General features: G+C 49.2%; 2 protein-coding genes across 3 annotated transcripts; one reads left to right on the top strand and one right to left on the bottom strand.

The window, feature by feature from the left end:
- Window positions 1–515: 515 nt before the first annotated feature.
- On the bottom strand, window positions 516–16,970 carry PGLYRP4 (peptidoglycan recognition protein 4). Of its 2 annotated transcripts, none has more exons than XM_055586828.1 (8): window positions 16,778–16,970; window positions 15,478–15,585; window positions 14,529–14,727; window positions 13,023–13,141; window positions 11,447–11,599; window positions 7,815–8,013; window positions 1,865–1,983; window positions 516–711 (listed from the first exon to the last, which is right to left on the bottom strand). In XM_055586828.1, exons 1-8 carry the CDS (start codon window positions 16,824–16,826, stop codon window positions 533–535), a joined length of 1,125 nt encoding a protein of 374 aa, XP_055442803.1. In that variant the 5' UTR covers window positions 16,827–16,970; the 3' UTR covers window positions 516–532. The 2 variants fall into 2 exon arrangements, with proteins under 2 accessions (XP_055442803.1, XP_055442804.1); XM_055586829.1 differs by having other exon boundaries at window positions 14,529–14,740; window positions 15,497–15,585.
- A 7,043-nt stretch (window positions 16,971–24,013) lies between these two features.
- S100A9 (S100 calcium binding protein A9) lies at window positions 24,014–26,773 on the top strand. The gene is made up of 3 exons (XM_055586827.1): window positions 24,014–24,110; window positions 24,411–24,634; window positions 26,369–26,773. Exons 2-3 carry the CDS (start codon window positions 24,485–24,487, stop codon window positions 26,687–26,689), a joined length of 471 nt encoding a protein of 156 aa, XP_055442802.1. The 5' UTR covers window positions 24,014–24,110; window positions 24,411–24,484; the 3' UTR covers window positions 26,690–26,773.
- Window positions 26,774–27,004: the final 231 nt, after the last annotated feature.

Below are 27,004 nucleotides of genomic sequence, written 5' to 3'. Positions count from 1 at the left end.
TGCTGAAGAACTGAATACACAGACATAAATGAAACTGGACAACCTCACAGCCCAGTGGAGAGAATGTCTATAAACAATTACTGCCCTGAAATAAGGGCTGCATCCAGATTCAGGCAAGGCAGTGTGTGAACAGAGAGGAGGGGCTGGGACATTGACCTGGGTCACACCTCGTGAGGCTGGGGGCTGCCAGGCAGACGGCAGGGGAAGGCACACCAGGAGAGGGGTGTGCACCAGGGCACAAGAAAGCTCACCTGCTGAAGACACGGGTGGCAGGGAGAGGAAGGTGAGAAAAGAGGAAGACTGGGCCCAGGCTCAGAGGGCTGGGAACATCCAACCACAGGGTTTAAGAGGCTCTGGGAGATGCTGGCAGGAAATGACATACTAACCTGAGGCAGGAGGGACAGGACGGGGCTGGCAAGGAGAGGATACAGGTGCTGAATCAGCATGGAGAGGAAGGGGAGGACCAGTAGGTGGGGTTGGGGAAGGGGATGGGGGTGGGGACGGGAATGGTCTTGGGCGGAAAAGGGGCTCCCTAGTGTCTGAAATGAGGCCAAGTTTTAATGATGTTGTACAAAGCCCGCCCAGGAGACAGAACGTTGGTCACATCACTGTGCCCCACCAGCAGGTAGTCGGGGACCAGGTGCCCCTTGACCACGGAACACTGGATCAGGTTCTGGGCTGCCTCCAGCGCTGCAGCATTGGGCGGGGAACCTGCAAAACACAGCAGACTCATCAGTTATAGGATTCCCGAGCTTGTTCCAGGGCAGGACACACTCCTAGATCCCCCTAACCCACCTTTACCACCAAACTGGTATATTCCACCTTGCAGACAGATAGAAAACAAAGTCAAGACTTTATATTCCTCGGCATCAAAGTTCTTCCTGAGCCAGAAGAGCAGAGCCTGAGATACAATATGCAATCATTCTGGGGCTGTACAAAGCCTTTAGCCTGGTAGTTCTACAGGGGGACAGTCTAAACCCCCAGGGGACATTTGGCAATTTCTAGAAACATGTTTGGTTGTCACAGTGAGGGGAAGGATGTTGTAGGTATCTAGTAGTTAGAGGCCAGGGACGTTGCTAAGTACACTACAGTGCACAGGGCAGCCCCAGTGAATTATCTGACCTGAAATGTTGGTAATGCTATGCTTGAGCAACCCTGCATTAGCCATGGAGTGTTTTCTTCACCTTCACATGCCCAGCATCATCCCCAGGCGTATTCCTGGCTCACCCCTTCCCCTATCCAAGGCCCGTTTTAGTATTAGCCCCCAGGGACATAGCCTTCTCTTCCCAGAGATTCCACAAAAGGCCCCTGAGCTTAAACAAACTCTGATCAAATCTCTGAGCAATGGCAATTCTCAGTGTGCACTCTGGATGCAGAGACAGGGCTCATCTGTGCGTTTGGCAAATAAGGCAAGTGTCCACATGTGGATGTCATGGTAAAAATTTATCAGAAACATACACAAAAATCTTCTTTCCTTGTCTAATGTGTCTTGGATATCAGAAGAGAGAGGCATTTACTTGGGTGTGAAAGATGTAAATTTAGGGTGGAATTCCGTCTCAGAGGCCACCTCTCACACTGAATTTAGTTCAACATCAGATCTGAAGCTGGGCAAATCCAGCACTGTTGCTGCTGCTGCTAAGTCGCTTCAGTCGTATCCGACTTTGTGCGACCCCATAGATGGTAGCCCACCAGTCTCCTCCGTCCCTGGGATTCTCCAGGCAAGAACACTGGAGTGGGTTGCCATTTAAATCCAGCACACACGGCCACTAAAATGATACCTTTGTCTGACACCACTGTCTTTCATGCCAGACGTTTTCCCTCAAATACCACACAATGACCACTACTGCCAGAAGCATCCACTTACCAGAGAAGGTGCCCATAAAGGCGAGGCCCAGGGCAATGTCATTGTAGCCAGAGGTGTGGGAACCTTGGACACTCCAGCCTACTCCTTCATAGATGATGCCATCCTGGCCCACAAGGAAGCTAGAGGACAGCCAGGGGAGATGGAGAAGGGCATGAAAGAGAGGCACTCTGAGACTGTTCCACTCATTCATTCATTCTTGTCTACTCATCAGACATTGATTAGCTTATCAAGTTTCAAACCCTGTGTAACAAAAAAGGAGTCCTTGCCAGTGTCATGCTGGTCAGCCAGCTCTCATGGGCAAGGGACACGGACCGCAGCCCTGATCTGTAGCTTTTATTGATCTCCCACCACGGTTGATCTCAGCCTACCAATGATTTGACAAAAGTCTTAACAACAATCCTCTCTCATGAGCCCATGGGCCTCAGCACAGCACCTCTGTCGCAGGTAGCTCACAGACTAGGGAGAGTGACAGCTTTCAACCCCTGCAGCCCTACCTCACCAGTGAAACTGCTGCCCCCAGATGACCTACACCTCCCCTCAACTAAGGTCACACAAAGAACACTTCCCCAACCTTGCCTTCCCTGGCCTCTCTGTTCCGGAGGCCCTGCCAATCCCTGCCTCTTCAAACACTCTTAGTTTCTATCGCACTGCACTCTCCCAGTTGCTTCTTCTCTGGTTGTTCCTCATCACCTCATCTTCCAGTGTCCTTCCCTGCACCTGGGGGGTTCCTCGGGATGCGGCCTTAACCCCCCTCTTCTCACTTGACACATTGTCCCAGGACTAACCCATCTACTTCCTTGGCTTCAGCTGCCATCCGGAAAGACCATGAACCCACACCTGGACCCACCTACTCCCCTTGCTGGGCTCCTGATCTTGGTGAGAAATCCCACCATTCCCTCCTCCTACTGGGAATAATTCTGCATAGCAGGGCCCAGCAAAACACATCCTGATGGGTAATAGATGTTGGAGGGAAAGTTTCCTCCTGTCTTGAAAACGATGTTACTACCAGGGATTGGAGAGAGGAGAGGCAGTCAGCCCAGGAGTACATATCAAGCAGTGGTAAATCCATCTAAGGCCGGGTCCCTGCACATAGCTGTCCTGGGCTTGGGGACAAGTAGGGACTAAAATCCAGCTCCACTAGGGCTCCTTTGATTCATGTGCACAAATATGCCATCTGGGTTAGTAGAGACCTACCCTAAGATTTAAAATTCTGTGCAGTTGTTTCTGATAGGACTTGTTGTTGTTTTTCAGATGCTAAGTCCAAGATATTAGATAATATCTAACCCCAAACATCTTATCTTCAGTCTCTGAAAGCATCCTTCAAAAAGTCTCCACTTTTCTGTTAGGTCGGTGTGTTCTTTATAAAAGGATTACAGACTTTGCCATTAGAGAAATCCAAAGGTACTGTCTGGACAGGAGAACACTTCCCCGACCTTGCCTTCCCTCACCTCTCTGTTCCAGAAAGAAAGAAAGTGGAGTTGCTCAGTCGTGTCCGACTCTTTGTGACCGCATGGACTGTAGCCTACCACGCTACTCCATCCATGGGATTTTCCAGACAATAGTACTGGAGTGGGCTGCCATTTCCTTCTCCAGGGATCTTCCCTACCTAGGGATTGAACCTGGGTCTCCCGCATTGTAGACAGACGCTTTACCATCTGAGCCACCAGGGAAGCAGCTATGCTATGCTATGCTAAGTCACTTTAGTCGTGTCCAACTCTGTGTGACCCCATAGATGGCAGACCACCAGGCTCCCCCGTCCCTGAGATTCTCCAGGCAAGAACACTGGAGTGGGTTGCCATTTCCTTCTCCAATGCATGAAAGTGAAAAGTGAAAGTGAAGTCGCTCAGTCGTGTCCAACTCTTAGCGACCCCATGGATTGCAGCCTAACAGGCCCCTCCGTCCATGGGATTTTCCAGGTAAGAGTACTGGAGTGGGGTGCCATTGCCTTCTCCAACCAGGGAAGCAGAGGCCCTGCCAATTCCCACCTCTTCAAACATTCTTAGCTTCCATTGCACCACACTCTCCCAGTTGCTTCTTCTCTGGCTGCTCCCCGCCACCTCATCTTCCTGTGTAAGGAAAGATGTCCTCCCCAAGGAGGCTGATACTTTCCATATGCAAAGGAGAGTCTAACATGAGGGAGACAAACTTCAGGTTGGGGCTGAACTGAGAGACAGAGCCTAAGCTGAGGAGTGGGAGGTGATTATGTGAAAAAGGAATAATCTTTCGATGCTCCTTTCTATGGGTTTTACAATCTTCCCTGCATTTGATGTCCTGTAGTACCTTTTCAGCAGAGCCTTGGTCTCCATCATGTCAATATCTGACCTTTCAAAAGGACACACAGTCACACTACTGTCCATAAAGGAGATAACCAACAACAACCTACTGTATAGCACAGGGAACTATACTTAATATTGTGTGGTCATAACAAACATCCTCTCCAACAACACAAGAGATGACTCTACACATGGACATCACCAGATGGTCAACACCAAGATCAGATTGATGATATTCTTTGCAGCCAAAGACGGAAAAGCTCGGTACAGTCAGCAAAAACAAGGCCAGAAGCTGACTGTGGCTCACACTATGAACTCCTATTGCCAAATTCAGACTTAAATTGAAGAAAGTAGGGAAAACCACTAGAACATTCAGACATGACCTAAATCAAATCCCTTACAATTATACAGTGGAAGTGACAAATAGATTCAAGGGATTAGATTTGCTAGATAGAGTGCCTGAAGAACTAGGGATGGAGGTTTGTGACACTGTACAGGAGGTGGTGATCAAGACCATCCCCAAGAGAAAGAAATACAAAAAAGGCAAAATGGTTGTCTGAGGAGGCCTTACAAATAGCTGGAAAAGAAAAGAAGCTAAAGTCAAAGGAGAAAAGGAAAAATATACTCATCCAAATGCAGAGTTCCAATGAATAGCAAGGAGAGATAAGAAAGCCTTCCTCAGTGATCAGTGCAAAGAAATAGAGGAAAACAATAGAATGGGAAAGACTAGAGATCTCTTCAAGAAAATTAGAGATACCAAGGGAACAATTCATGCAAATATGGGCATAATAAAGGACAGAAATCATATGGACCTAATAGATAGCAGAAGCAGAAGATATTAAGAAGAGGTGGCAAGAATACACAGAAGAACTATACCAAAAAAAGATCTTCACGACCCAAATAACCACGATGGTGTGATCACTCACATAGAGCCAGACATCCTGGAGTCAAAAGTCAAGTGGGCCTTCAGTTCAGTTCAGTCGCTCAGTCATGTCTGACTCTTTGCGACCCCATGAATCGCAGCACGCCAGGCCTCCCTGTCCATCACCAACTCCCGGAGTTCACTCAAACTCACGTCCATTGAGTCAGTGATGCCATCCAGCCATCTCATCCTCTGTCGTCCCCTTTTCCTCCTGCCCCCAATCCCTCCCAGCATCAGAGTCTTTTCCAATAAGTCAACTCTTTGCATGAGGTGGCCAAAGTACTGGAGTTTCAGCTTTAGCATCATTCCTTCCAAAGAAATCCCAGGGCTGATCTCCTTCAGAATGGACTGGTTTGATCTCCTTGCAGTCCAAGGGACTCTCAAGAGTCTTCTCCAACACCACAGTTCAAAAGCATCAATTCTTCGGCGCTCAGCTTTCTTCACAGTCCAACTCTCACATCCATACATGACCACTGGAAAAAACCACAGCCTTGACTAGATGGACCTTTGTTGGCAAAGTAATGTCTCTGCTTTTCAATATGCTATCGAGGTTGGTCATAACTTTCCTTCCAAGGAGCAAGCATCTTTTAATTTCATGGCTGCAGTCACCATCTGCAGTGATTTTGGATCCCAAAAAAATAAAGTCTGACACTGTTTCCACTGTTTCCCCATCTATTTCCCATGAAGTGATGGGACCAGATGCCATGATCTTCATTTTCTGAATGTTGAGCTTTAAGCCAACTTTTTCACTCTCCTCTTTCACTCTCATCAAGAGGCTTTTTATTTCCTCTTCACTTTCTGCCATAAGGGTGGTGTCATCTGCATATCTGAGGTTATTGATATTTCTCCCAGCAATCTTGATTCCAGCTTGTGCTTCTTCCAGCCCAGCGTTTCTCATGATATACTCTGCATATAAGTTAAATAGGAAGCATCAATACGAACAAAGCCAGTGGAGGTGATGAAATTCCAGTTGAGCTATTTCAAATCTTAAAAGATGATGCTGTTAAAGTGCTGCAGTAAATATGTCAGCAAATTTGAAAAACTCAGCAGTGGCCACAGGACTGGAAAAGGTCAGTTTTCATTCCAATCCAAAAAAAGGCAATGCCAAAGAATGCTCAGACTACCACACAATTGCACACATCTCATCCATTAGCAAACTGATGCTCAAAATTCCCCAAGCGAGGCGTCAACAATATGTGAACTGAGAACTTCCAGATGTTCAAGCTGGATTTAGAAAAATCGGAGGAACCAGAGATCAAATTGCCAACATCTGTTGGATCACAGAAAAAGCAAGAGAGTTCCAGAAAAATATCTACTTCTGCTTCATTGACTATGCTAAAGCTTTTCACTGTGTGGATTACAACAAACTGGAAAATTCTTACAGAGATGGGAATACCAGACCACGTTGCCTGCCTCCTGAGAAATCTGTATGCAGGTCAAGAAGCAACAGTTAGAACCAGACATGAAAAAATTGACTGGTTCCAAATTGGGAAAGGAGTATATCAAGGCTGTATATTGTCACCCTGCTTATTTAACTTAAATGCAGAGTACATCATGAAAAATGCCAGGCCGGATGAAGCACAAGCTGGAATCAAGATTACTGGGAGAAATATCAGTAGCCTCAGATATGCAGATGACACTACCATTTTGGCAGAAAGCAAACAGGAACTAAAGGCCCTCTTGATGAAAGTGAAAGAGGAGAGTGAAAAAGTTGGCTTAAAACCCAACTTTAAAAAAGCTAAGATCATGGCATCTGGTCCCATCACTTCATGGCAAATAGATGGGGAAACAATGCAAACAGTAGAGACTTTCATCAAAGCTACAGTTTTCCCAGTAGTCACGTATATTTGGGTTGGACCATAAAGAAAGCTGAGCACTGAAGAATTGATGCTTTTGAACTGTGGTTTTGGAGAAGACTCTTGAGAGTCCCTTGGACTGCAAGGAGACCAAACCAGTCAATCTTAAAGGAAATCAGTTCTGAATATTCATTGGAAGGACTGATGCTAAAGCTGAAGCTCCAATCCTTTGGCCACCCAATGTGAAGAACTGACTCATCTGAAAAGACCCTAAAGCTGGGAAAGATTGAAGGCAGGATGAGAAGGGGATGACAGAGGATAGGATGGTTGGATGACATCACCGACTCAATGGACATTAGTTTGACCAAGCTCTGGGAGTTGGTGATGGACAGGGAAGCCTGGCATGCTGCAGTCCATGGGGTCTCAAAGTGTCAGACACAATTGAGTGACTAAACTGAACTGAACTGAATAACTTATAAGGGAAAAGAATCTGAAAAAGAATATATATGTATGTATAAAACTGAATCACTTTGCTGTACACCTGAAACTAACAAAACATTATAAACAGCTATACTTCAATTAAAATAATAAAGACACACATTTTGAGAACGTGCTCAAGGGAGATGACCACCCATTAGCTACATCCTAAATAAGGCCTACCCAGGGCTTGGTGAGGAATCCTTGAGTGAGAAGGACCACCTCTCCTATGCTGCTGCTACTGCTGCTGCTGCTAAGTCGCTTCAGTTGTGTCCGACTCTGTGCGACCCCATAGACGGCAGCCTACCAGGCTCCTCTGTCCATAGGATTTTCCAGACAAGAGTACTGGAGTGGGTTGCCATTGCCTTTTCCGCTCCTATGCTGGGCTCTCAGTAAATATTAGCTCCTCTTCCCACTCCTTTCACAGGCTCCGTATCCATCCCCATGGGAAGAGAAGCCTTCACGACCTCAGGCACACTTACTTGTACCCAATATCACACGACTCCCATCTATCCATGCAGAAGGACTGGATATCTTGGACCAGCACGCGGCATTCATCAGACTTGTTGCAGGTTCGCCCCGCGGTGTGGATAATGATCACGTACTGAGCCGGCTGGTTCATCTTGGGGCAGTGGGCCTCCCTGGCATCCCAAGCAGACCGCTGGACAATAAGTGGGCAAGCTGTGGTGGGGCAAAAAATGGATGTGAGGATTCATTGTGCCCGCTCAGGTCACCCACCTCACTACTGAACATCCCGCCCACCCTCTCGGCATCCTGCCCTGACCATGACTATGGACCTGGAGAGCCCAGCAGCTCCTGGTGGCCTATCAGGGAACAGGAATTGCGTTCAAGATGCAGGAGCTAAGAATCACCAGTTACAACCCCAAAAATCAGAACCCAAAGGACAATGGGAATGTTGATCTTGAGGGGACACAGATGCTTTATCCCAAGTGCAAAGTATACTTATTTATCTGAACAACTGTCGTGTGTGTGTATGTATGTGTGTAACAAGGTCTTTTTGGAGAAATCAATTGAATTTTCATCTGAAAACATGTCTTTAAGAATCACTTGTAGTCCACAAAACTCTGTCGGTGTAAGCAATTATTAATACTGACAGATGACACCATCCAAAGGCAGAGACCAAATTCACTCCAAGGTCTAATACAAAATTCCAATTTTCTTTAAAATTCTATTTAAGTCCAAGAAAAGGTGAATAGTGCCTATTAACTATACTGTTTGTTTAGGCCACACCATGTGGCTTGTGGGATCTAAGTTCCCTAACCAGGGATCAAACCAGGACCCCCAGCAGTGAAAGCATAGAGCCCTAACCACTGGACCACCAGGAAACTCCCTTCTAACTGTCCTGGTTTTGATGTTGCTGCTTGTTAAACTCCAAATCTGCTTTTAATCTTCCTTGAATTATGTTAAACTCTTCCTTTAAGTCAATACAAGTAATACCTTAAGCTCTTTGGTCTATTAATGCAGCTCTGTTGATAATTTTTGTATTCAGAAAGGTGTGCATTTGTGCCTTGTGTTTGTATACCCTATCCCTCGCCAGGCTTTTTCTCCCTCATAGCACTTTTCACCACTTCACCATGTATCACACCAACTATTTCACTTGCTTGTGTTCTTATTGTGTTTCTCTACCATCTTGATGGAAACTTCATGAGGGCACTGCTGTTGCGCGTTTGCTCTCTTGATACATCCTCAGTGACGCGCAGGTGCTCAGTAAGTAACTGATGTAGACTATGCAGAGTGCCATGCCTCTATCATTCTAGGAATCTGAGGGGCAAGTAGGTGACCTGGAGGGTCCCTCTCAAGGTTTGCCAGCCCTAATGTTTCAGAGAATTGGGTGACCAGTTGCCTATCAGAGGCCTCCAGTGAAAAAGACAGCTTCTTCAATAAGTGGTGCTGGGAAAACTGGACAGCTACGTGTAAAAGAATGAAATTAGAACACTTCCTAACATCATACACAAAAATAAACTCAAAATGGATTAAAGGCATAAATGTAAGGCCAGAAACTATAACGCTCTTAGAGGAAAACATAGACGGTACACTCTTTGACATAAATGGCAGCAAGATTCTTTCTGACCCACCTCCTAAATTAATGGAAATAAAAACAAAAATAAACAAGAGGAAACTAATAAAACTTAAAAGCTTTTGCACAACAAAGGAAACTAGACAACATGAAAAGATAAACAGCAGAATGGGAGAAAATAATTGCAAACGAAACAACTGACAAAGGGTTCAGTTCAGTTCAGTTCAGTCGCTCACTCGTGTCTGACTCTTTGTGACCACATGGACTGCAGCACTCCAGGCCTCCCTGTCCATCGCCAACTCCCGGAGTTTACTCAAACTCATGTCCATTGAGTTGGTGATGCCATCCAACCATCTCATCCTCTGTTGCCCCTTTCTCCTTCCGCCTTCAATCTTTCCCAGCATCAGGGTCTTTTCAAATGAGTCAGCTCTTCACATCAGGTGGCCAAAGTATTGGAGTTTCAGATTCAACATCAGTCCTTCCAATGAATATTTATTTCCTTTAGGATGGACTGGTTGGATCTCCTTGCAGTCCAAGGGACTCTCAAGAGTCTTCTCCAACACCACAGTTCAAAAGCATCAATTCTTCAGTGCTCAGCTTTCTTTATAGTCCAACTCTCACATCCATACATGACTGCTGGAAAAACCATAGCCTTGACTAGATGGACCTTTGTTGGCAAAGTAATGTCTCTGTTTTTTAATATGCTATCTAGGTTGGTCATAAATTTCCTTCCAAGGAGCAAGTTTCTTTTAATTTCATGGCTGCAGTCACCATCTGCAGTGATTTTGGAGCTCCAAAAAATAAAGTCTGACACTGTTTCCACTGTTTCCCCAGACAAAGGGTTAACCTCAAAAATACATAAGCAGCTCATACAGCTCAATATCAGAAAAAGAAGCAACCCAATTAAAAAAAAAATGCCAGACATTTCTCCAAAGAAGACAGACAGATGGGAAATAAACACATGAAAAGATGCTCAACATCACTAGTTATGAGAAAAATACAAATCAAAACTCCTGTGATGTATCACTCATACCAGTAAGAATAGCCATCATCACAGAATCTACAAACAGTAAATGCTGGAGAAGGTATGGAGAAAAGGGAACTCTGCTGCACTGTTGGTGGGAATGTAAATAGATACAGCCATTATGGAAGACAAATGGAATAGTATGGAGACTCCTTAAAAATCTAGGAATAAATCTACCATATGACCCAGAAATTCCACTACTGGGCATATACCCCAAGAAAACCACAATTATAAAAGACACAAGTACCCCAATGTTCACTGAAGCAATATTTACAACAGCCAAGACATGGAAGCAACCTAGATGTCCATCAACAGATGAGTTTGTATTAAAAAAATAAAAAAGGTTGTGGTACATTAACACAATGGAATATTATTCAGCCATAACAAGGAATGAATCTGAATCAGTAGCAGTGAGATGGATAAAGCTAGAGCTTCTTATACAGAGTAAAGTAAGTCAGAAAGACAAAAATGGGTATCATATAGTAACATATATATATGGAATCTAGAGGAATGGTACTAATGAACCTAGTAGAGAACAGACTTGTACACACAGCAGAGGACGATGAGGGTGGGACAAATTGAGAGACTAGCATTGATATATATACACCATCATCGGTAAAACAGACAGTGGGAAGTTGCTAAATAACTCAGAGAGCCCAGCCCGGCACATTGTGATGAACTAGAGGGCTGGGGGGTGGGGAGGGATATATATAATTATGACTGATTCACATTATCTTATGGCAGAAACCAACAAAAATTTGTAAAGCAATTTTCCACCAATTAAAAAATAATTTAAAAAAAAAAGAACAACTCCAGTGAGAGCCTGACTGAAAAAGTCACATCCAATGACATTTGGAAGTGAGTGGGAGTGAATGGGAGGGAGGTCCAGTAAGACTCAAGGTCTTAGGGACCTCCCTGGGGGTTCAGTGATTAACACTCCATACTTCCAAGGAAGGCAACCTGAGTTTGATCCCTGGTCAGGGAACTAAGATCTCATATGCCTTGCAGCACTGCCCAAAAAAAAAATTTTTTTTTAAGACTGGAAGTCTTACCTTCCTTGAGACTTGCATTCTGCTGAGGGGACAGGCAGCTCTCGCCTTTCACAAGGAGTGGCTGAACATACACGGGTGACAGGTGGCCCTTGCGGACAGCAGAGGAGATCAAACCTTCCATGGCTGACAGGGCGGCAGGGCTAGGGCTGTGGCCTGGAAGAGAGTGATCCTTAGGAAGCCTCAATCTGACCTGAGTTGCAGAGTTGTGGGGGAAGACGAGATGTCCTGCCAGCCCCCGCATAGCTGATGAAGGGGGAGGAAGGGGAACAGGCTCATCCTGAGCGTCGGACAGCTTGGAACTCAAGGGTCTGCCTGGACAGAGCTTTGGTGACTGGAAAGACCTTTCCCAAAGACCCACCGAGACTTCATTCATCTGTCTCCCTGGGAAAGAGCTGAATGGCAGCCTCATGCTCACTAATGCCCCCTGGCTGCATTAGGGTTTCCCATCACTAGGGCCCTTCCAGGCATGTGCCAGCCTCTCTGTCTGCAGTGACCACTGTAATCCTCACATCAAGCCTGTGAGGCAGATGCTATGATGAACCCCACTATTCACAAAGAGGAACTTGAGGTTGCCAAGAAGAACTGAGCTCAAGATCCCACAGCTCACAAGGTAACACCCAGGGGCAAAGAGTGGTCACGGAAACCAACCAAGTTGAACATCAAGACTCCTCTGGCAAACCGGAAGCCGCCCTGGAGCAGAAATGGAAGGGATGAGCTTGTGTTCTGATTCCTCTCCTTACGGTCACCTGGGTCACTTTCTCTGAAACTTAGGCTGTACCTACTCTAATAGTAGTCATGAAACTTATGTGGGCCATATCAAAAGATACTGGGAGGGGGCCATGAGAAACTAGACGTGCAGAGGCTTTGCTAAAGTGTTGTTATTTAGTCGCAAAATCATGTCCAGCTCTTTTGAGACCCCATGGACTGTAACCTGCCAGGCTCCTCTGTCCATGGGCAAGAATACTGGAATGGGCTGTCATTCCCTTCTCCAGGAGATATTCCCAACCCAGGAATTGAACCCTCATCTCCTGCATTGCAGGTGAGTTCTTTATCACTGAGTCACCAGGGAAGCCACTTATTAACTGTAAACATTCAGAAATTCAGTGGATGTATGTTGGGATGCAGGTGGGCAGGGTGGCAATAAGACTAGAGGACCGTGAAGGGGACTTGGGTTTGGAATCCCAACATGGCTTTTAAAAATTGCACAGAAAATCTCAGAGAGAGAGAGAGATGAAAGGAGGAAGTGGCTGGCCAGAAGCCAGGCCTGATGCTTCAGAAGCATCTGAGCTAGAGAGAAGGTGTTCTAGTCTTTGATGCAAGAGTGAGAGTTGGAGCCCGGATCCTCCCAAGACCAGAGCGGGAGCAGAACTAGGGTGCGGGAGGAAGGATGGAGAGCCTTCCCTGAGGGGTGGCCAGAGGGCGAGGAGGCTGGGAGGAAGCCAGAGCAGGGGGAGGAAGACCGTTCACCAAAGTCAGGGGAGAAAATTCCAGGAGAGGGTGTGAGGAAGGTGAAGAGACAGTGTGAGACAAAGAAGTAGCTAACTCTATGGAGAAGGACAGCAGGGGTGACCATTACCTTTGCTGGTGCCAAAGAAGGCGAGGCCCAGGGAAATATTGTTGTAGCCCTGGGTGTGCACACCTTGGACATTCCAGCCAACACCTTCGTACACCCTGCCATCGTCCCCAACCAGGAAGCTGTGGAGAGGGAAATCCAGGCTTGGTGGCTGGCCCCAGGCACACCCCTGCAAGAGGAACCCCAACCTAGCCTCCTAAGGGAGAAGGGCCAAACCAAGTTCATTAGAGGGAATTTGCGTAGATTCATCCGAGACAATGGATAGACAAAGTGACTTACACTCATCTTTAGAAGGACCACTCCCACGCTCCTCACCCCATCCCCAGTTCAGATGCTTGGTTTTGTGTAAATCATCCTGCACACGTGAAAGGGAAGGAGTCCTGGAGCTACCACCCAGAGGCTCCCCCAGACCCAACCAAACAATGTGAGAGTCTTGTCGGCCTCTCCACTTCCTCAAACATGGCTCTCCTCCTGCTTCCAAAATGCTGTGTGTCTGTGGTCTCCACACAGGCTGTTTGTGTGATTTCTCTCAGCTAGGGTAACCTCTTACATAGACTTCCCAGGAGGCAGCACCTCAAACAGGATGTGGACGCAGGCAGTTTATTTGGGAAGAGACCCCAGAAGCCAGACTGAAGGGGCCAGAGGAGTGAGCCAGGAAGAAACACAACATGTGAAGAATTGGGTTGGCTTCCCCATGGACGCCTGGGGCTCAGCACCCCGCTCCTTGACATGTGACCTTCCAAGGAGAGAAGTACTTAAAATTGCCCTTTTCAGAGGGCTGGGAACTAAGAAGTTAGCCACAAAGCCTGCCCTCCAGGGGGTTCACCGTCAGGGGCTTGGATGAAAGCGTGAAGCAGAAAAGCAGAGAGATGCAGGTGCTCTTGAGGTGGGAAGCCATTCCCACACACAGGAATCGTCCACGATGAACTGACATCAGAGGTGGGCTGAGGAATTTGGTCCGGGGCACTGTGAGGGCCTGCTAGAGTGACCCTCAGGGGAAGACGTGGACGCCTCCCTCACTGAGGTGAAAGCCCAGACACGCACTGCAGTGGAAGGATCAGAGGGCAAAGGGGCAATCCTGAGTCAGCTTGGGCCACATAACTTAGCAGCAGTGTGACCTTGATCCCCTTCCTTGGTGCCCCCTCCTGTAACATGGAGATGGTAACACCCACCCAGCCAACCTCACACTTTGTCAGGGGGCAAACGCGCCCATGCAGCCACATACGGGGAAGCCAGTCCTAACCTGCGAGGTGCTGTGTGAACCATTAGGAGGCGAACAGGAAGTAGAGTTATCACTTAAAACTTCCTTGCTTCCTTCTAAGAGAGCTCAAAGTCAAGAACCTCACAGACCATTTCCCAGGCTTTGGAATTTTATAGGATATTTTTTCATTGCATTCATTATTAACCAGCTACAACCACAACCCAGAAAATGAGGGAAACAGAGAAGAGAGGGGTGAGGGAGGCACCCTCAGGAGCGCTGGGTCACACGCCCCCAGCCCGGCCTCTTACTTGTAGGCTACGTCACACCAGCCGTTGCGCACGTGATGGCCCTGCAGCTCCCGCAGCCGCTGACTGCACGAGGTCTGGTTTTGACAGGCCAGCCCAGGGACGTGGTGCGTGACAAGGAAGTCCACCGGCAGGGCCAGCTGGGCACCGCAGCCAGTGGCGTCTGCCCCCCACTGCTTGCGAGACACCATGGTGGAGACGCCTGCAGGGGAGCCGGGCGGGTGTCACTTGGCACACCCTGCTCCACTGTTGCCACCTTGGCCCCTGGGCCACACGCACCAGCTGAGGCCAGTTCTGCCCCGTGGTGGCTGCAGAAGAGCCTTCTGTGGTCAGGCGGGCACAGCCTCCTCTCCTTGCCTCCGTGTTTCCATTTCACTACTTACTCCAATGCAGGGACTGCGCCTGCCCAGAGCGGCCTAGGTGCTTGGCCCCCACACCTGGATGACCTTCTCTGGTTGAGGGTCCCTCCCTGCTCTGCTCCAGGAAGCCTTTCGCGTCACCATTGCCCCAGGGAAAGCCCCCAGGGGCCCCTCTCAGTTCCACCCCAGCGCTTCTGCCCTCCATGTGCTCCAACCTCACTGACAGTTTCTTCTGGGACTCTGCTTCCTTCACCCTGCTCCCAGCGCTCCCAGAGTGGGGACATTTCCTCCTCAACCTGGGGAGCCCTCCAGGCAGGGCCAGTGACTCCCCTTCAGTCTGAGGACTCCTGAGGGCAAAGTGCAAGTCTCCAACCTCAGGCTAGCGGGGCCTGAATGCACAGACTGCACCTCCCCTTCCTGAGTTTCTGGCCCCTCCCAGCAGCACTCCCACTTCCCCTTTCCCCTCTCTTCTCTCCCTGCCAAGGCCTAAGACAACCCACCCAGGTGTTCCTGTGTCTCAGCCCCAACCACCCCATCCCACCATTAAGTGCCTGGTCCCAAGAGAAACCCAGCTGGTCCTCAAACCTCCTCACCACTGAGACCCCGTTTGTCTTTTTCAATGAGCTGGGAGATGTTGCCAAGCAGGTCCTGAAGTCCCTCGGACAGGTGTTTATCTTGTATTTTATCCCAGGAGGAATCACCTGTAAAGGAACATTCCATTTCGCATCAGCCCTCAGTACCAGTCCTTTCCGTGGCAGAGGCTCAGGCTCCTCTCCACAACCCTCTGCCTCCCCAGAACTCTGAGTCCTTTCAGAAAGCCCCTCTGGGGCCAGAGGACCACCTCCAGCAGTACCATGAGGCATGGTTTTCTCCAACACCAGCTCCAGGTAACCTAGGAAGTTAGTTAAACAGACAAGGGCAGGGGGTCGGAAATATTGTCCTTTTCTCATGAGCCACATACAACTGGCAAAATCAAAACAACAAAAACCACCTGGAAATGCATCCAGGCTCTTCAAAACCACAGTCTTTCCTTGTAAGCATTTTGCCTAATGGAAGCAATGGGACAGATTGTACACAGAAGGGACTGGAATTTCCTGCACAAATCAAGTTAGTTCCTCTGGGATTGATTTTGGGGGCATTTGCTATGCCCATGCTCCTGTGGGAGGGACTTTGGGGATTTCAACAGATTTCTACCCTGAAGGAACTTTCTCTTACTGACAACCATAAACCCCAGTCATGCTGCTGCTGCTGCTAAGTCGCTTCAGTCGTGTCAAACTCTGTGCGACCCCATAGACGGCAGCCCATGAGGCTCCCCCATCCCTGGGATTCTCCAGGCAAGAACACTGGAGTGGCTTGCCATTTCCTTCTCCAATGCATGAAAGTGAAAAGTGAAAGTAAAGTCGCTCAGTTGTGCCCGACTCTTAGCGACCCCATGGACTGCAGCCTACGAGGCTCCTCCGTCCATAGGATTTTCCAGGCAAGAGTACTGGAGTGGGGTGCCATTGCCTTCTCCGAAACCCCAGTCATAGGCTGACAAAATATTGCAAATAGAATCATTGCCCCATTGCTCAAGTGCTAAGTCCTTCCAGTGCATTTTCCCATTCTATTCTCACAATAAATATAGATCATAACCTTATCTCAGGCTTCAGGTGGGAAAATTAAGCTTTCAAGAGGTGACTAACTTGTTTAAAATCATTGCTGGAGGCAGGGCAAGGATTTGCACCCAGGTCTACGGACTCCAAGTGCTGTGCTCTAAATGCAAAGCTGTCCTCCTCCTCCTGCTCTGACTTCCTGCCAGCCTCCTAAGGGAGGGCAGGCATTTGAAGATTTCTTGTTATGAGACTGTAGGATGATCCTTCTTAGTTACTCTCTAGGCCAATGAAGAAAACTCACCCCAGGCCCCGAGACCCAGAGTGGAGAAGACAAGAAGCCACCACAGCATCTTCACGTGATTCCAGGACGCGGACAGGAGAGGCCTCGGCTCTACGAAACACAATGATGGTTACCCCAACTGTGCTCACACCTCAAACGGGGCACTCACCCTACTGCATGGCCCCATCTGCCCTCCTGAAGGCTAGCACCCGGATAGGCTTCTCTGGGTCCCCAGCACATGTCAGGCGCTCATTAGATGGAGAAACACCCCCATCCTGTTTCCCTGGGCAACCAGATCTCATTGAGTGCCTACCATGTGTGAGGCCTGAGTAGACACTCACACATGCTTTATTTAATCCTCACACCAAGCCTGCAATCTAGGGTTGCTAACCCCCACTCTTATAGAAGAGGGCTGTAAGGTCCAGGGGTGAAAGTGAAAGTGAAGGTTGCTTAGTCATGTCTGACTCTTTGCGACCCCATGGACTGTAGCCCACCAGGCTCCTCTGTCCATGGAATTCTCCAGGCCAGAATACTGGAGTGAGTAGCCGTTCCCTTCTCCAGGAGATCTTCCCAACCCGGGAATCTAACCAAGGTCTCCTGCATTGCAAGCGGATTCTTTACCAGTTGAGCTACCAGGGACCAGGGGTAGCAGAATGGAAAAATACAAACTCACTTTGATGGGTCTAATGCAGAGAATTTCTTCCCAGCTGGGGGATAGACTGCGATTGGGAAGAGGAGAATATATAAGAGTTGGGGGTGGGGGGGTGAGGAGGGAGCGGGCTGGGGGTCCTATTTCCAGAGCAGAGCAAAAATCCTGATCTTTACACTCCATCTGGTGGAGTCCAGTCCTTCTGATAAGAGAGGGCTTCTCAAGAAGAAACACAGCTACACACACACACACACACACACACACTCAGAAATACCTGTGGGTCCCTTGCTGTCCCAGCTCCACAGGTCAAGCTGCAGCCGGCTCACCCCTCATTGGCTGGCAGGGCCTCCTTTCAGGCTAGGCCTCTGGCCCTGCCCTCCTCTGCCGCCTTCACCCTCCCAGGCACTAGAGGGCACTCTCGCCCCTGGAACGGAGGCTGGGCCCTGGTTTTTCAGAGAGAAGAGGAAAGCCAGGAGCCCTAACAAAATGGGGAGAGGAGGAGGGCCAGGCTCTGAGCGGCTCCCTCTAACCGAGAAGAATCAAGACCAGACAGGTGCTGAGAGCAGGGACCCGCCCTGTGAATAATCCCAGATACCTCCTCCCTGGGAAAGGGTGCGGCTGCCCGAGGCTCCCAGGAAGCCTGGCGAACCCAGGGGTGCCTGTGGGACCTGGGGTCACATCCTGACCTCTGGGAACTTTCTGCCTGAGAGGACAGATCTGCTCCAGGAGTCTGAAGGTTCTGGATGGAGGTTGCTCCCCAACCCCCACCTCCCACCCCTTTCCGTCAGCCCCACCAGCAGCGGCAGATAAAGTCAAAAAGTGCATCCCAGGAGGTGACGCGCACATGTCCTTATCGCGAGAACTGATTCCCACTCTGTGGCCAAGGGGCCCATTCACCCACCACCCCCACCTCAGCATCAGACTGCCACCCACCCAAGAAGCCTCCCACAAGCCCAGACACTCCAGCCCCTCAGCCGCTCTCAGCCCAGAGCCACACTTATCACCTCACGTGTTCCACGTCTACTCACGGTCTGAGGCTCTGGTCTTGGGAGCCCTTGAGTCTTCGTGGAGGAAACTTCACGTGACACCTTGTGTGCGTGCCACAGGACATGTGTCTCCATGGGGACCTGCAGGAGCTCCCTCTGCTCCATGGGTGGAGCAGCCTCCTGAGACCATTGAATGGACCCTTTTGAGGAAACACCTCAAATCTGGACAGGTTGTCCTGAGTGAAGCTATGGAGTCACCCTGAGGCCCGGGGTCCCCAGAAAACCTCCCTTGAAGGGGCCTCTTGAATACCTTGGTTCCATCTACTGTTCTCCCTTGTGGACCCACAAAGGCCCAGGGCTGGGAAGAAGGGCCCTGGGGTGGTGGGCAGCAGAGTGGGGCATTCCTGGTCTCATCTTGGGCCACCGGAGCAAGTGGCAGCAGCCCCAGAGATACACGACGGGGAGGGAGACCTGCAGCCTGGGGACTGACACTGCAGGGCCTGGGGCTTTCCTGAACCTGTGGACTGTCTCCCAGGCCTCCACCTCCCAGGCCTGACCCACAGTGAAGCTCTCAGAGAGGAGGCCTGTGGCCCCCAGAGCACCAAGTTAGGGAGAAGAGAATGGTTCCATTCTGCAGACAGGTTTGGGAGGTGGGAACCCTGAGGAGAGACTGGGTGGGTGGTGGCTGCCTGAGAGAGGAGGGCGAGCAGGTGAGCCCAGGTCCATCCTGAGACCAGCAAATTCTTGGAAACTAACAGGCTGAGGGGCTCCCTGAGGGAAAAACCCTATTCTGGACAGAGGGTGTCAGGAGAGGGAAGAGAGCGGAGTGGGCAGGTCTCTCTAGTTCTGTGCGCTTAGGACCAAAATCCTACCTGGCCTGCTAAGTTGACCAGCCCCACCCTGGTCATCTTCCCCTCTCTCACCCTCCTTGGCCAGAGCAGCTACCTTGCTGAGGGTCCTTGTCTCACTCTTCACCTGGGCCAGGAGGCCCCACATCCAGCCTGGCTTCTTCCAAGAGACCTTCTGTGGAAAAGAAGGAAGGAAAAAGAAAAGCAGACAGATAACACAGGCTGCTTCAAGTAACGTATTGCCTGAGACAGTGGTTCTCAAAGAACGTTGCAAGGAACCTGGGGGTTCCCAAGACCCTGCAGGGGCTCCATGAGGTCATGACTATTTCCAGTCATGATATAACATTGCAGTCCATAATAATATACCCTGAACCACCCACCACAAGAAGCCTCCCACCAACCAAGTATCCCCAGATCCTCCCCTTCCTCGCTGCGCTGATATTTACCCCAGAGACCCTAGAACAACAGTGGGCAGACTATTCGTACGTTAGCGGGAACCGGGGAGGCGGCAGCAAACTGCATTAGCAGCCACTGCGTTCCTCATGCTCATTCTTTCCAAACGAAAAGGCAAAGCGATGGAGGCTATTCATTTCATTCAATCTCAACCATGATCGTCTCAAGGAAAAGCACTTGCGTGATTGAAAGGTAAGTTGAACTAGCCACTTTTTTCATAGACACACCATTTTTACTTGAAAGAACAAATAACAGCTTAATTATGGATACTCATGCTACAGTATATAAGGTAGACATCTATCTTGAAAATGAACAGAGTTAAACTTTTACTTCAAGGAAAACCAGCAGGATGTGTTTGTTAGTGTAATAAAACTGGAACTTTCGAGCAAAAATTAGAATTTTAAAAATTTGGCTCTGCTACCATGAGTTTGACAGTCTCTCAAAACGTAAAGATTTTCTTGATGAGATCAGTGGTTTTATCAATAAATGTGATTTTTACACATGTCTATATATTAGATAATGAAATGTGCCAGCATTTGGAAGATGTGGATAACCCAGTGAATCAATCTTTTCCAAGTGACCAGTATATTAAGTTACAGAATCATAGGAGACCTATTTATATTTCGTGATAGACCAACGAATTCTAATGTAAAAAAGAATTGATTAATATGGTCTGAGATTCTAGGACAACCCTTTCAAAACGTCTGCTTTTGAGTTTTGGTGAATTATCAAAGAATATTCACAACAAATTTTATTGTAATTATTTATATGAGTGTAGGCTCAGTCATATCTGACTCTTTGCGACCCTATGGACTATAGCCTGCCAGGCTCCTCTGTCCATGGGATTTTGCAGGCAAGAATACTGGAGTGGTTTGCCATTTCAACAACAACTTTTAAAGACTATTAATATATTCTCCTCTTTCCAACTACTTATCTGTGTGAGGCTCGATTGTCTTCAAATCTTCAAACAAAAAAGCAAATATTGTATATTAACACATATATATGGAATCTAGAAAGACGGTGCTGATGAACCTAATTGCAGGGCAGCAATGGAGATGCAGACGCAGAGAGCAGACCTATGGACGTGGGGTCGGGTGGGGTGGGGTGGGGAGGAAGAAGAGGGCGGGATGTATGGAGAGAGAAGCATGGAAGTGTACATGACCATATGTAAAATAGATAGCCAGTGGGAATTTGCTGTATGACTCAGGGAACTCAAACCAGGTCTCTGTGACCACCTAGAGGCCTGGAATGGGGAGGGAGGTGGGAGGGAGGTTTGAGACAGAGGGGACATATGTATACCTATGGCTAATTCATGTTGATATATGGCAGAAACCAATACAATATCGTAAACAACTATCCCTCAATTAAAAATAAATTTTAAAAAAGAAAAATAAAGCAATACATACAACAAACTGATTACAGAAGTAGGAAAGTCCATTTGTCTTCATATAAGCCATACATTAAAGAAGTGTGCAAAAATGTAACAAATGATATCATTTTTATCACTAGCCTTTTTTTGAAAATATAATGATGTCTTACTTTAAAAATGTTACTAGATAATGGGCTTACTGATACTATTTTAAGTGAATTAATAAGTATTTTAAATTGTATAATGTTGTATATAATAGAAGATGTAACCCATATAAACAAAAACTCAGATACTCAATAATTTGTCAAGTGTGAAAGGGCCTTGAAAACCGAAAGGTTAAGAATCAGGGCCCAAGAAATGCAGCAGGCCGTCCTGACACAGATAGGCCACAAGGGGGCAGCACGAACTCTGATCATCCCAGGCTACCTACCGTTCACCCGCGGAATCTCCTTTATCTCCATATCTTCTTCACCCCTCCCCACTTCCTTGTTTTCCTTCTCTGCATTTTCCCGAGCTGCACAACTTCTTAATTACAGGAAATGATCATCTTCTCAGCGTAGTTTCTATCAAAGCCATGTCAGTCACATGTTACTCTGCAACCGTTTATCAGATGCCTCTCAGATGACGGTAATCATCCAGGGATGAGTAAAAAAAGTTAATAAGCTAGTGAGGGAGAGGGACCCCAAGGCCAGCCATTAGAACGCCAACGTGGTGATAATGTGACAGCTCTTTATTTCCTGTTTCAGAGGGATTCCCGCAAGGCAGAGGAAGTCAACAGGGACACGCTGAGATATTCATCAGGAATTTCTGGAAGGCTCTGGAACTTCAGGGACGCACTGAGAACAAAAACCAGGTTCCACAAGACATAGGAGAGGAGAAGGACTGGAAAAACGGGAGCCAGGGAACAGAAAATGGGGAAAGAAAATTCCCCAGAAATCACAGAGATTATGAGTGAAGACAGCAAGAAGGAGTCAGGGGAAAGGATTGAGACTTGGGACCCCTCTTGGTCGTGGCCTCAGGGGACCAAGCTCACTGATAGATCAAGAGCTGCTGAGCGTCTGCCTGCTCCCTTGTTTGCTTGTGTGCTTTTAACACAGCTGAGGAAGCCATGCCCACTGTCCAGAACCAGGAAAACTGTCCCAATTCATGCCCACTCAGGCAGCTCTGAATGTCTCTCTAGGAGAAGACCCCACTTCCCACCACCATTTCCTTCCAACCTCTGGCCTTGGTTGGCAGTGAGGAGGCTGGGTGGGATTCGGGCACTTATTGACCAAGCCAGAAATAGCCTGCCCAGGTCACAGCCTCTACAACTCAGCCTCGGCCTCACCCAGTCCTGGGTTAGCCCGGGACCATGAGGTCTGCCAACCAAGGCCTTTTTTTTTTTTTTTTTTTTTTTTCTGCACAGGCTCTGAGTTCTGAGATCTTCGATCTTCATTGGGGCATGTAGTGTCTTTCAGTTGTGGCATGCGAACTCTTAGCTGTGGCATGTGGGATCTAGTTCCCTGACTAGGGATCAAACCCAGGCCCCCTGCATTGGGAGCATGGAGACTTAGCCACTGGACCACCAGGGAAGTCCCCTGCCCCTGCCACCGCCTTCTGTCATGAGGGAACTCACTGCCAAAGCAGGACCCCCAAGTGAGGACTCCCTTCTGTTTCGAAGCCCTGTCCAGCTGCTCACTCCACCAACCACCGACCCTCCTCTCCTCCCACCCATTCACTTCTGTCCTAACCAACACTGCATGGTCCCAGCCAACATCTCTGCAGAAAGTCACAAGGCAACAAACAGACCTGTATGTATTTCACACTCACTCATTTCCCCATTCCTGCATTTATTAATTCAACAACTGTTCATTCTACATTTACCAAGCAGGCTCTTGCTCCATCCTGGAACCACAGAGGTGATTCAGGCCACATCCCTGGTTCAGGGAACCTCAGCAGAGTGGAGGAGAGAGACCTGAAAGACAAGAACTTCAGGTGTTGCCCTGCAACCATGCTTTGTTCAGCGCATACCATGTTTCATAGTTAACATTTTTATTTTCCTTTAAAAGTAGTTGACGAATCTTATAAGCAAGAGTTTTCACAGAAAAAATTAGATTTCCTGAACTTTTGGAAGGTCCGTTAAATGATTCACTCTCTCAAGTGGCTGCCTTCCCCTGAGGTTGAGTAACAGCGGCCCCCTCAAGTGAGGAATGGTCTCCTTTGCCACAGTCCCCACCACTCTCTAGTCTCTCCAACCCGGAGACCCATGTCTGCTGTCACAAGTCACACTACGGATGGTGCTCTTGGTGCTCTTCAGCCCACACTGCTTCACCACTTGGCTCCAGGTCTCTAGCTCCTGTGAGCTTGGGTCTCGGATCCTTGGTCCACAGCGAAACATGCCCTGATAGAGGCAGTAGAGGGCGCTGTGGATGCACACAGAGGGGCACCCAGGCGAACTTGCCCCATAGCCTAAAACAGAGATTCCCTAACTGAGGAGGGAACCGCGCAGGATGGCTGCAGGCTGTCATCTGCACCGCCTCCATCAGCTCAAACAATGGAGGCAGACCCCTCGCCCTCTTAAAAGCCAGAGCCAGACAGGTGCAGGAAGGCTCAGCCATCCTTGTTGGGCTGCCACAGCGGGAGCCAGAGTGGGTTGGCCACCTCAGAGGTCCTCAGCCCACCACCAGCCCCTGGCTATCACAGGTGGGAAGCACAACCTAGGTGGTTGTTGAGAGAGGAGTCCCAGAAGAGAGGCAGCCTGCTTCCCACCTCACTCAGGGGGGACAGGGGTGTGGGGTGGAGGGGAAGTGGACCAAGCAACCAGCTTCCTCCCAAACCCGCTCCAGGCCAGGGCTGGGAATTTCACAAAAAGTCAAAAAGAGCTCTGTGAACACTTCCTGTCCTGGCCCAGCCCCCTTCCTGGCAGTGAAACAGCCCAGCCTGGGCTTACCACATAGGCTCACCTATGAAGCAATCTTCGCACGGGAGGGCTGAGTGTCTCGATCAGTGGTGTATAAAAACTGGGCCCACATCTTGCTGTCAAACCCTTCTGCGAGGCTTCTCGGCTTGGGTAAGTGAGCTGCCAGCTACCCCGGGGCCAGAGCCTGCCCACTGACTCTTCACTCCCCTTCCCCATCTTCCTTTCAAACCTGGACGCCCTCCTTGATTGACTGCTCACTTTAAAGCTTCCTTCCCTTTTTCTTAGGTCATGCTCTGCTGAAGTCTCCTATCCTCAAAGGCTTCTTTTTGGGCATTCCCTAGACATTCTATAAGCCATTCCTCTCATGTCTGGAACTGGGTCATCTCCCAGTTCAGTTGCAGTCCCCAATTTCTTTTCATTCTGTATTTTCCTCTTCATTCCTGTGTGCAGACAGTAGGAGGGTCCAAGGAAGCTTGACAGTCTTCTAAGCACCCAACTCCGTTGCTCAAACAGAAGGCAGGAAAATGGAGGACCAAATGTCACAAATGGAATGCAGCATAGAAACCATCATCAACATCTTCCACCAGTACTCTGTACGGCTAGGGCACCCGGACACCCTGAACCAGAAAGAATTCAAACAGCTGGTGCAAAAAGAGCTGCCAAACTTTCTCAAGGTAAGGCTGGATTCCCGGAAGACCTGACTCAGTCTGGGTTAAGGATGGAGAATGGGGATGCAGTCTGCAACCAGCAAGGAAAATGTTCCTGCCCCTCGACCCAGCCTCCAAAGGCAGTGGGCTCCGTGTTTGGAGCAGGATTTGGACCTTGTCACTAGAGGTGGTCCACAGTAGGTGGTACCAACAGCCTGAGCTTGTGCAGTGTGCTGGGTTCCGTCCCAGGCAGGGCACGCAGTGGCCAACAGGGACCCACTGTCTTGAGGGGAGAGACACGTGGCAAATGTGTTGACCAATCAAGAACACAGATAGATCCACTGCCAAAAGAGTGCTGTGGGCAATGTGGACTGGGAAGGAGAGAGGGAACTAATTAAATACGTGAAGGGTCCCTGCAAGGCGGTGACCTTTGAGCTGAAACCTGAGTGTTGGGAAGGGGCTAGGGTAAGCAAGTGACAACGACCCTTGGAAGGAAGCTAATGAGCCTCCAAGCGTCAGATGAACTTAGAAGACCCAAGAGGACTTTTCTAATCCAAAGGCTCTCAGGTAGGAAACAAATAAACAGCGTGTGGGAAGGGACCCAGCCCAGCACCAGTGTGGACAAAGCGCTCCATAACATGTTAGTTTATTTCCCTGATCTGAAAATGATCTGGCAGCTCTAAGAAAAGGAAGATTCATTCCACTGGATCTTTTTGTTTTCTTTCCAAATTTGGTGACTTGGGGGACACAGATGCTGTGCTCAGAAGGCTGGGACATGTAAGTCCCAGTCTCAGTTCCATTTCTGGAGCAGGATAGCCCAGAATAGGTGGCCAGCCCTGCCTGGGGCCCCTCCCCACCTTTGTAAGGTGGAGAATTGCAGTAGACAGAGTCGGGGTGATGCTGACAGCTCCCCACAGGGGCAGAACTCAGCAAGACAGACTCTGGGTCAGGGGGGACAAGAGACGATACAGCCAAGACGTTGTGTGGGCAAGGTTCTCTGTGTGACCCCTACTCCACCCCATCCACCACCCCCCACATACAGAGCAGATAGGCCAGGAGGGAAAGCCAGGTCCCTGCCCGGGAGCTGCTCAGGAGTGAGGGCTCTGCCAGGACAATGGCAAAGATACAGAAGAGGAGATCATGGTGAAGCATTGCAAGAAGAGACTCAGCAAAAGTGCCCAGCCAGTGGGTGGCAGAGCTGGAGCCCAGGGGGGCCTGGATCCTCCCCTCATGCCCTTCCTTGCACACTTATCACACCACCTCATTTCCTTCAGATGCTTTCCCACCCTACAGGTTGAAATGAGGGTCACTAGCCTGGAAAGGGAGGGGAGGGGAGGCTGTGAGAACGGGACAAGTCCAGGCTCTGGGTCAGATTGTAATGTGGGTGTCCTCCCTTCCACTCCCAAGCCTTGGCAATCTGCACGAGCTAGTTACCCTCTACAAGACTATTTTTGCAAGTGTTCCTCAGGGAATTCCAAGTCTCTCTATAATTGTCGTAAGAACCCAGTGAGGAGATATTGCTGTACTTACTGCGTGACCTTGGGCGAGTCACTTGACCTCGGATCCTCTCCTGTATAAGGGAGAGAATCGTGGTGCCCGGGTTATGTGTGGAAGGAATTAGAAAGTATCTAATAGATGCTGAAACTGAGGCCCGGAAGCCCAGTGTCCCTATGCCTCTGCCATCGGGTCACTTGCAGTGCTCTTCCCTGTCCCCAGCCCTGACCACACCCAGCCCTGACACCCTGTGTCTCCCACCTGCAGAAGCAGAAGAAGAATGACGATGCCATCAATGAGATCATGGAGGACCTGGACACAAACGTAGACAAGCAGCTGAGCTTCGAGGAGTTCATTATGCTGGTGGCCAGGCTGACGGTAGCCTCCCACGAGGAGATGCACAACACCGCACCCCCAGGAAAAGGCCACAGTCACGGGCCAGGCTACGGGAAGGGTGGCTCAGGCCCATGCTCTGGCCAGGACCAGGGCGGCCCTGACCAGGGCGGCCACGGCCACAGCCATGGAGGTCACGGCCATAGCCACGGCGGTCACGGCCACAGCCACGGCGGTCATGGCCACAGCCACTAATCAGGAGGCCAGCCACTGCCCACCTAGGGCCTCAGGGCTGCCTTCGCTGTGGGGCAGAGTGATGGGGGTGAAATAAAGTCTAACTCCAAGTCAGTGCTCTGCGTGCTTCTTCCCCTTCCCGCCTCCCAACCTGACCTTCCCAGAAGTCTGGGCATCAGACAGTCCTGGGCCTTAATTGGCCTCAACTTCTTCATGCAGTAATAACAAGAAAGAGAAGCAGAGAAACTGTGAGTCTCTTCTGGGTCCCTTGGGCTCATCTCCTGAACCATCTCCTCCCCAATGACTCCAGACTCCACTGCTCAGGTGCCCCTTACT

The sequence above is a fragment of the Bubalus kerabau genome, chromosome 6 (assembly GCF_029407905.1).
Source record: "Bubalus kerabau isolate K-KA32 ecotype Philippines breed swamp buffalo chromosome 6, PCC_UOA_SB_1v2, whole genome shotgun sequence".
Classification (NCBI taxonomy): domain Eukaryota; kingdom Metazoa; phylum Chordata; class Mammalia; order Artiodactyla; family Bovidae; genus Bubalus; species Bubalus kerabau.
This window is presented reverse-complemented; position numbering and strand designations above follow the sequence as displayed.

Excerpts from the sequence above, each read along its gene's own strand:
- PGLYRP4 (XM_055586828.1), bottom strand. The coding sequence starts at position 16,826 with ATGCTGTGGTGGCTTCTTGTCTTCTCCACTCTGGGTCTCGGGGCCTGG. Across the intron at positions 15,586-16,777 it reads TCTGGGTCTCGGGGCCTGGG|GTGATTCCTCCTGGGATAAA; the intron begins GTGAGTTTTCTT and ends GTTCCTTTACAG. Across the intron at positions 1,984-7,814 it reads TCGTGTGATATTGGGTACAA|CTTCCTTGTGGGCCAGGATG; the intron begins GTAAGTGTGCCT and ends GCTGTCCTCTAG.
- S100A9 (XM_055586827.1), top strand. The coding sequence starts at position 24,485 with ATGGAGGACCAAATGTCACAAATGGAATGCAGCATAGAAACCATCATC. Across the intron at positions 24,635-26,368 it reads AGCTGCCAAACTTTCTCAAG|AAGCAGAAGAAGAATGACGA; the intron begins GTAAGGCTGGAT and ends TCCCACCTGCAG.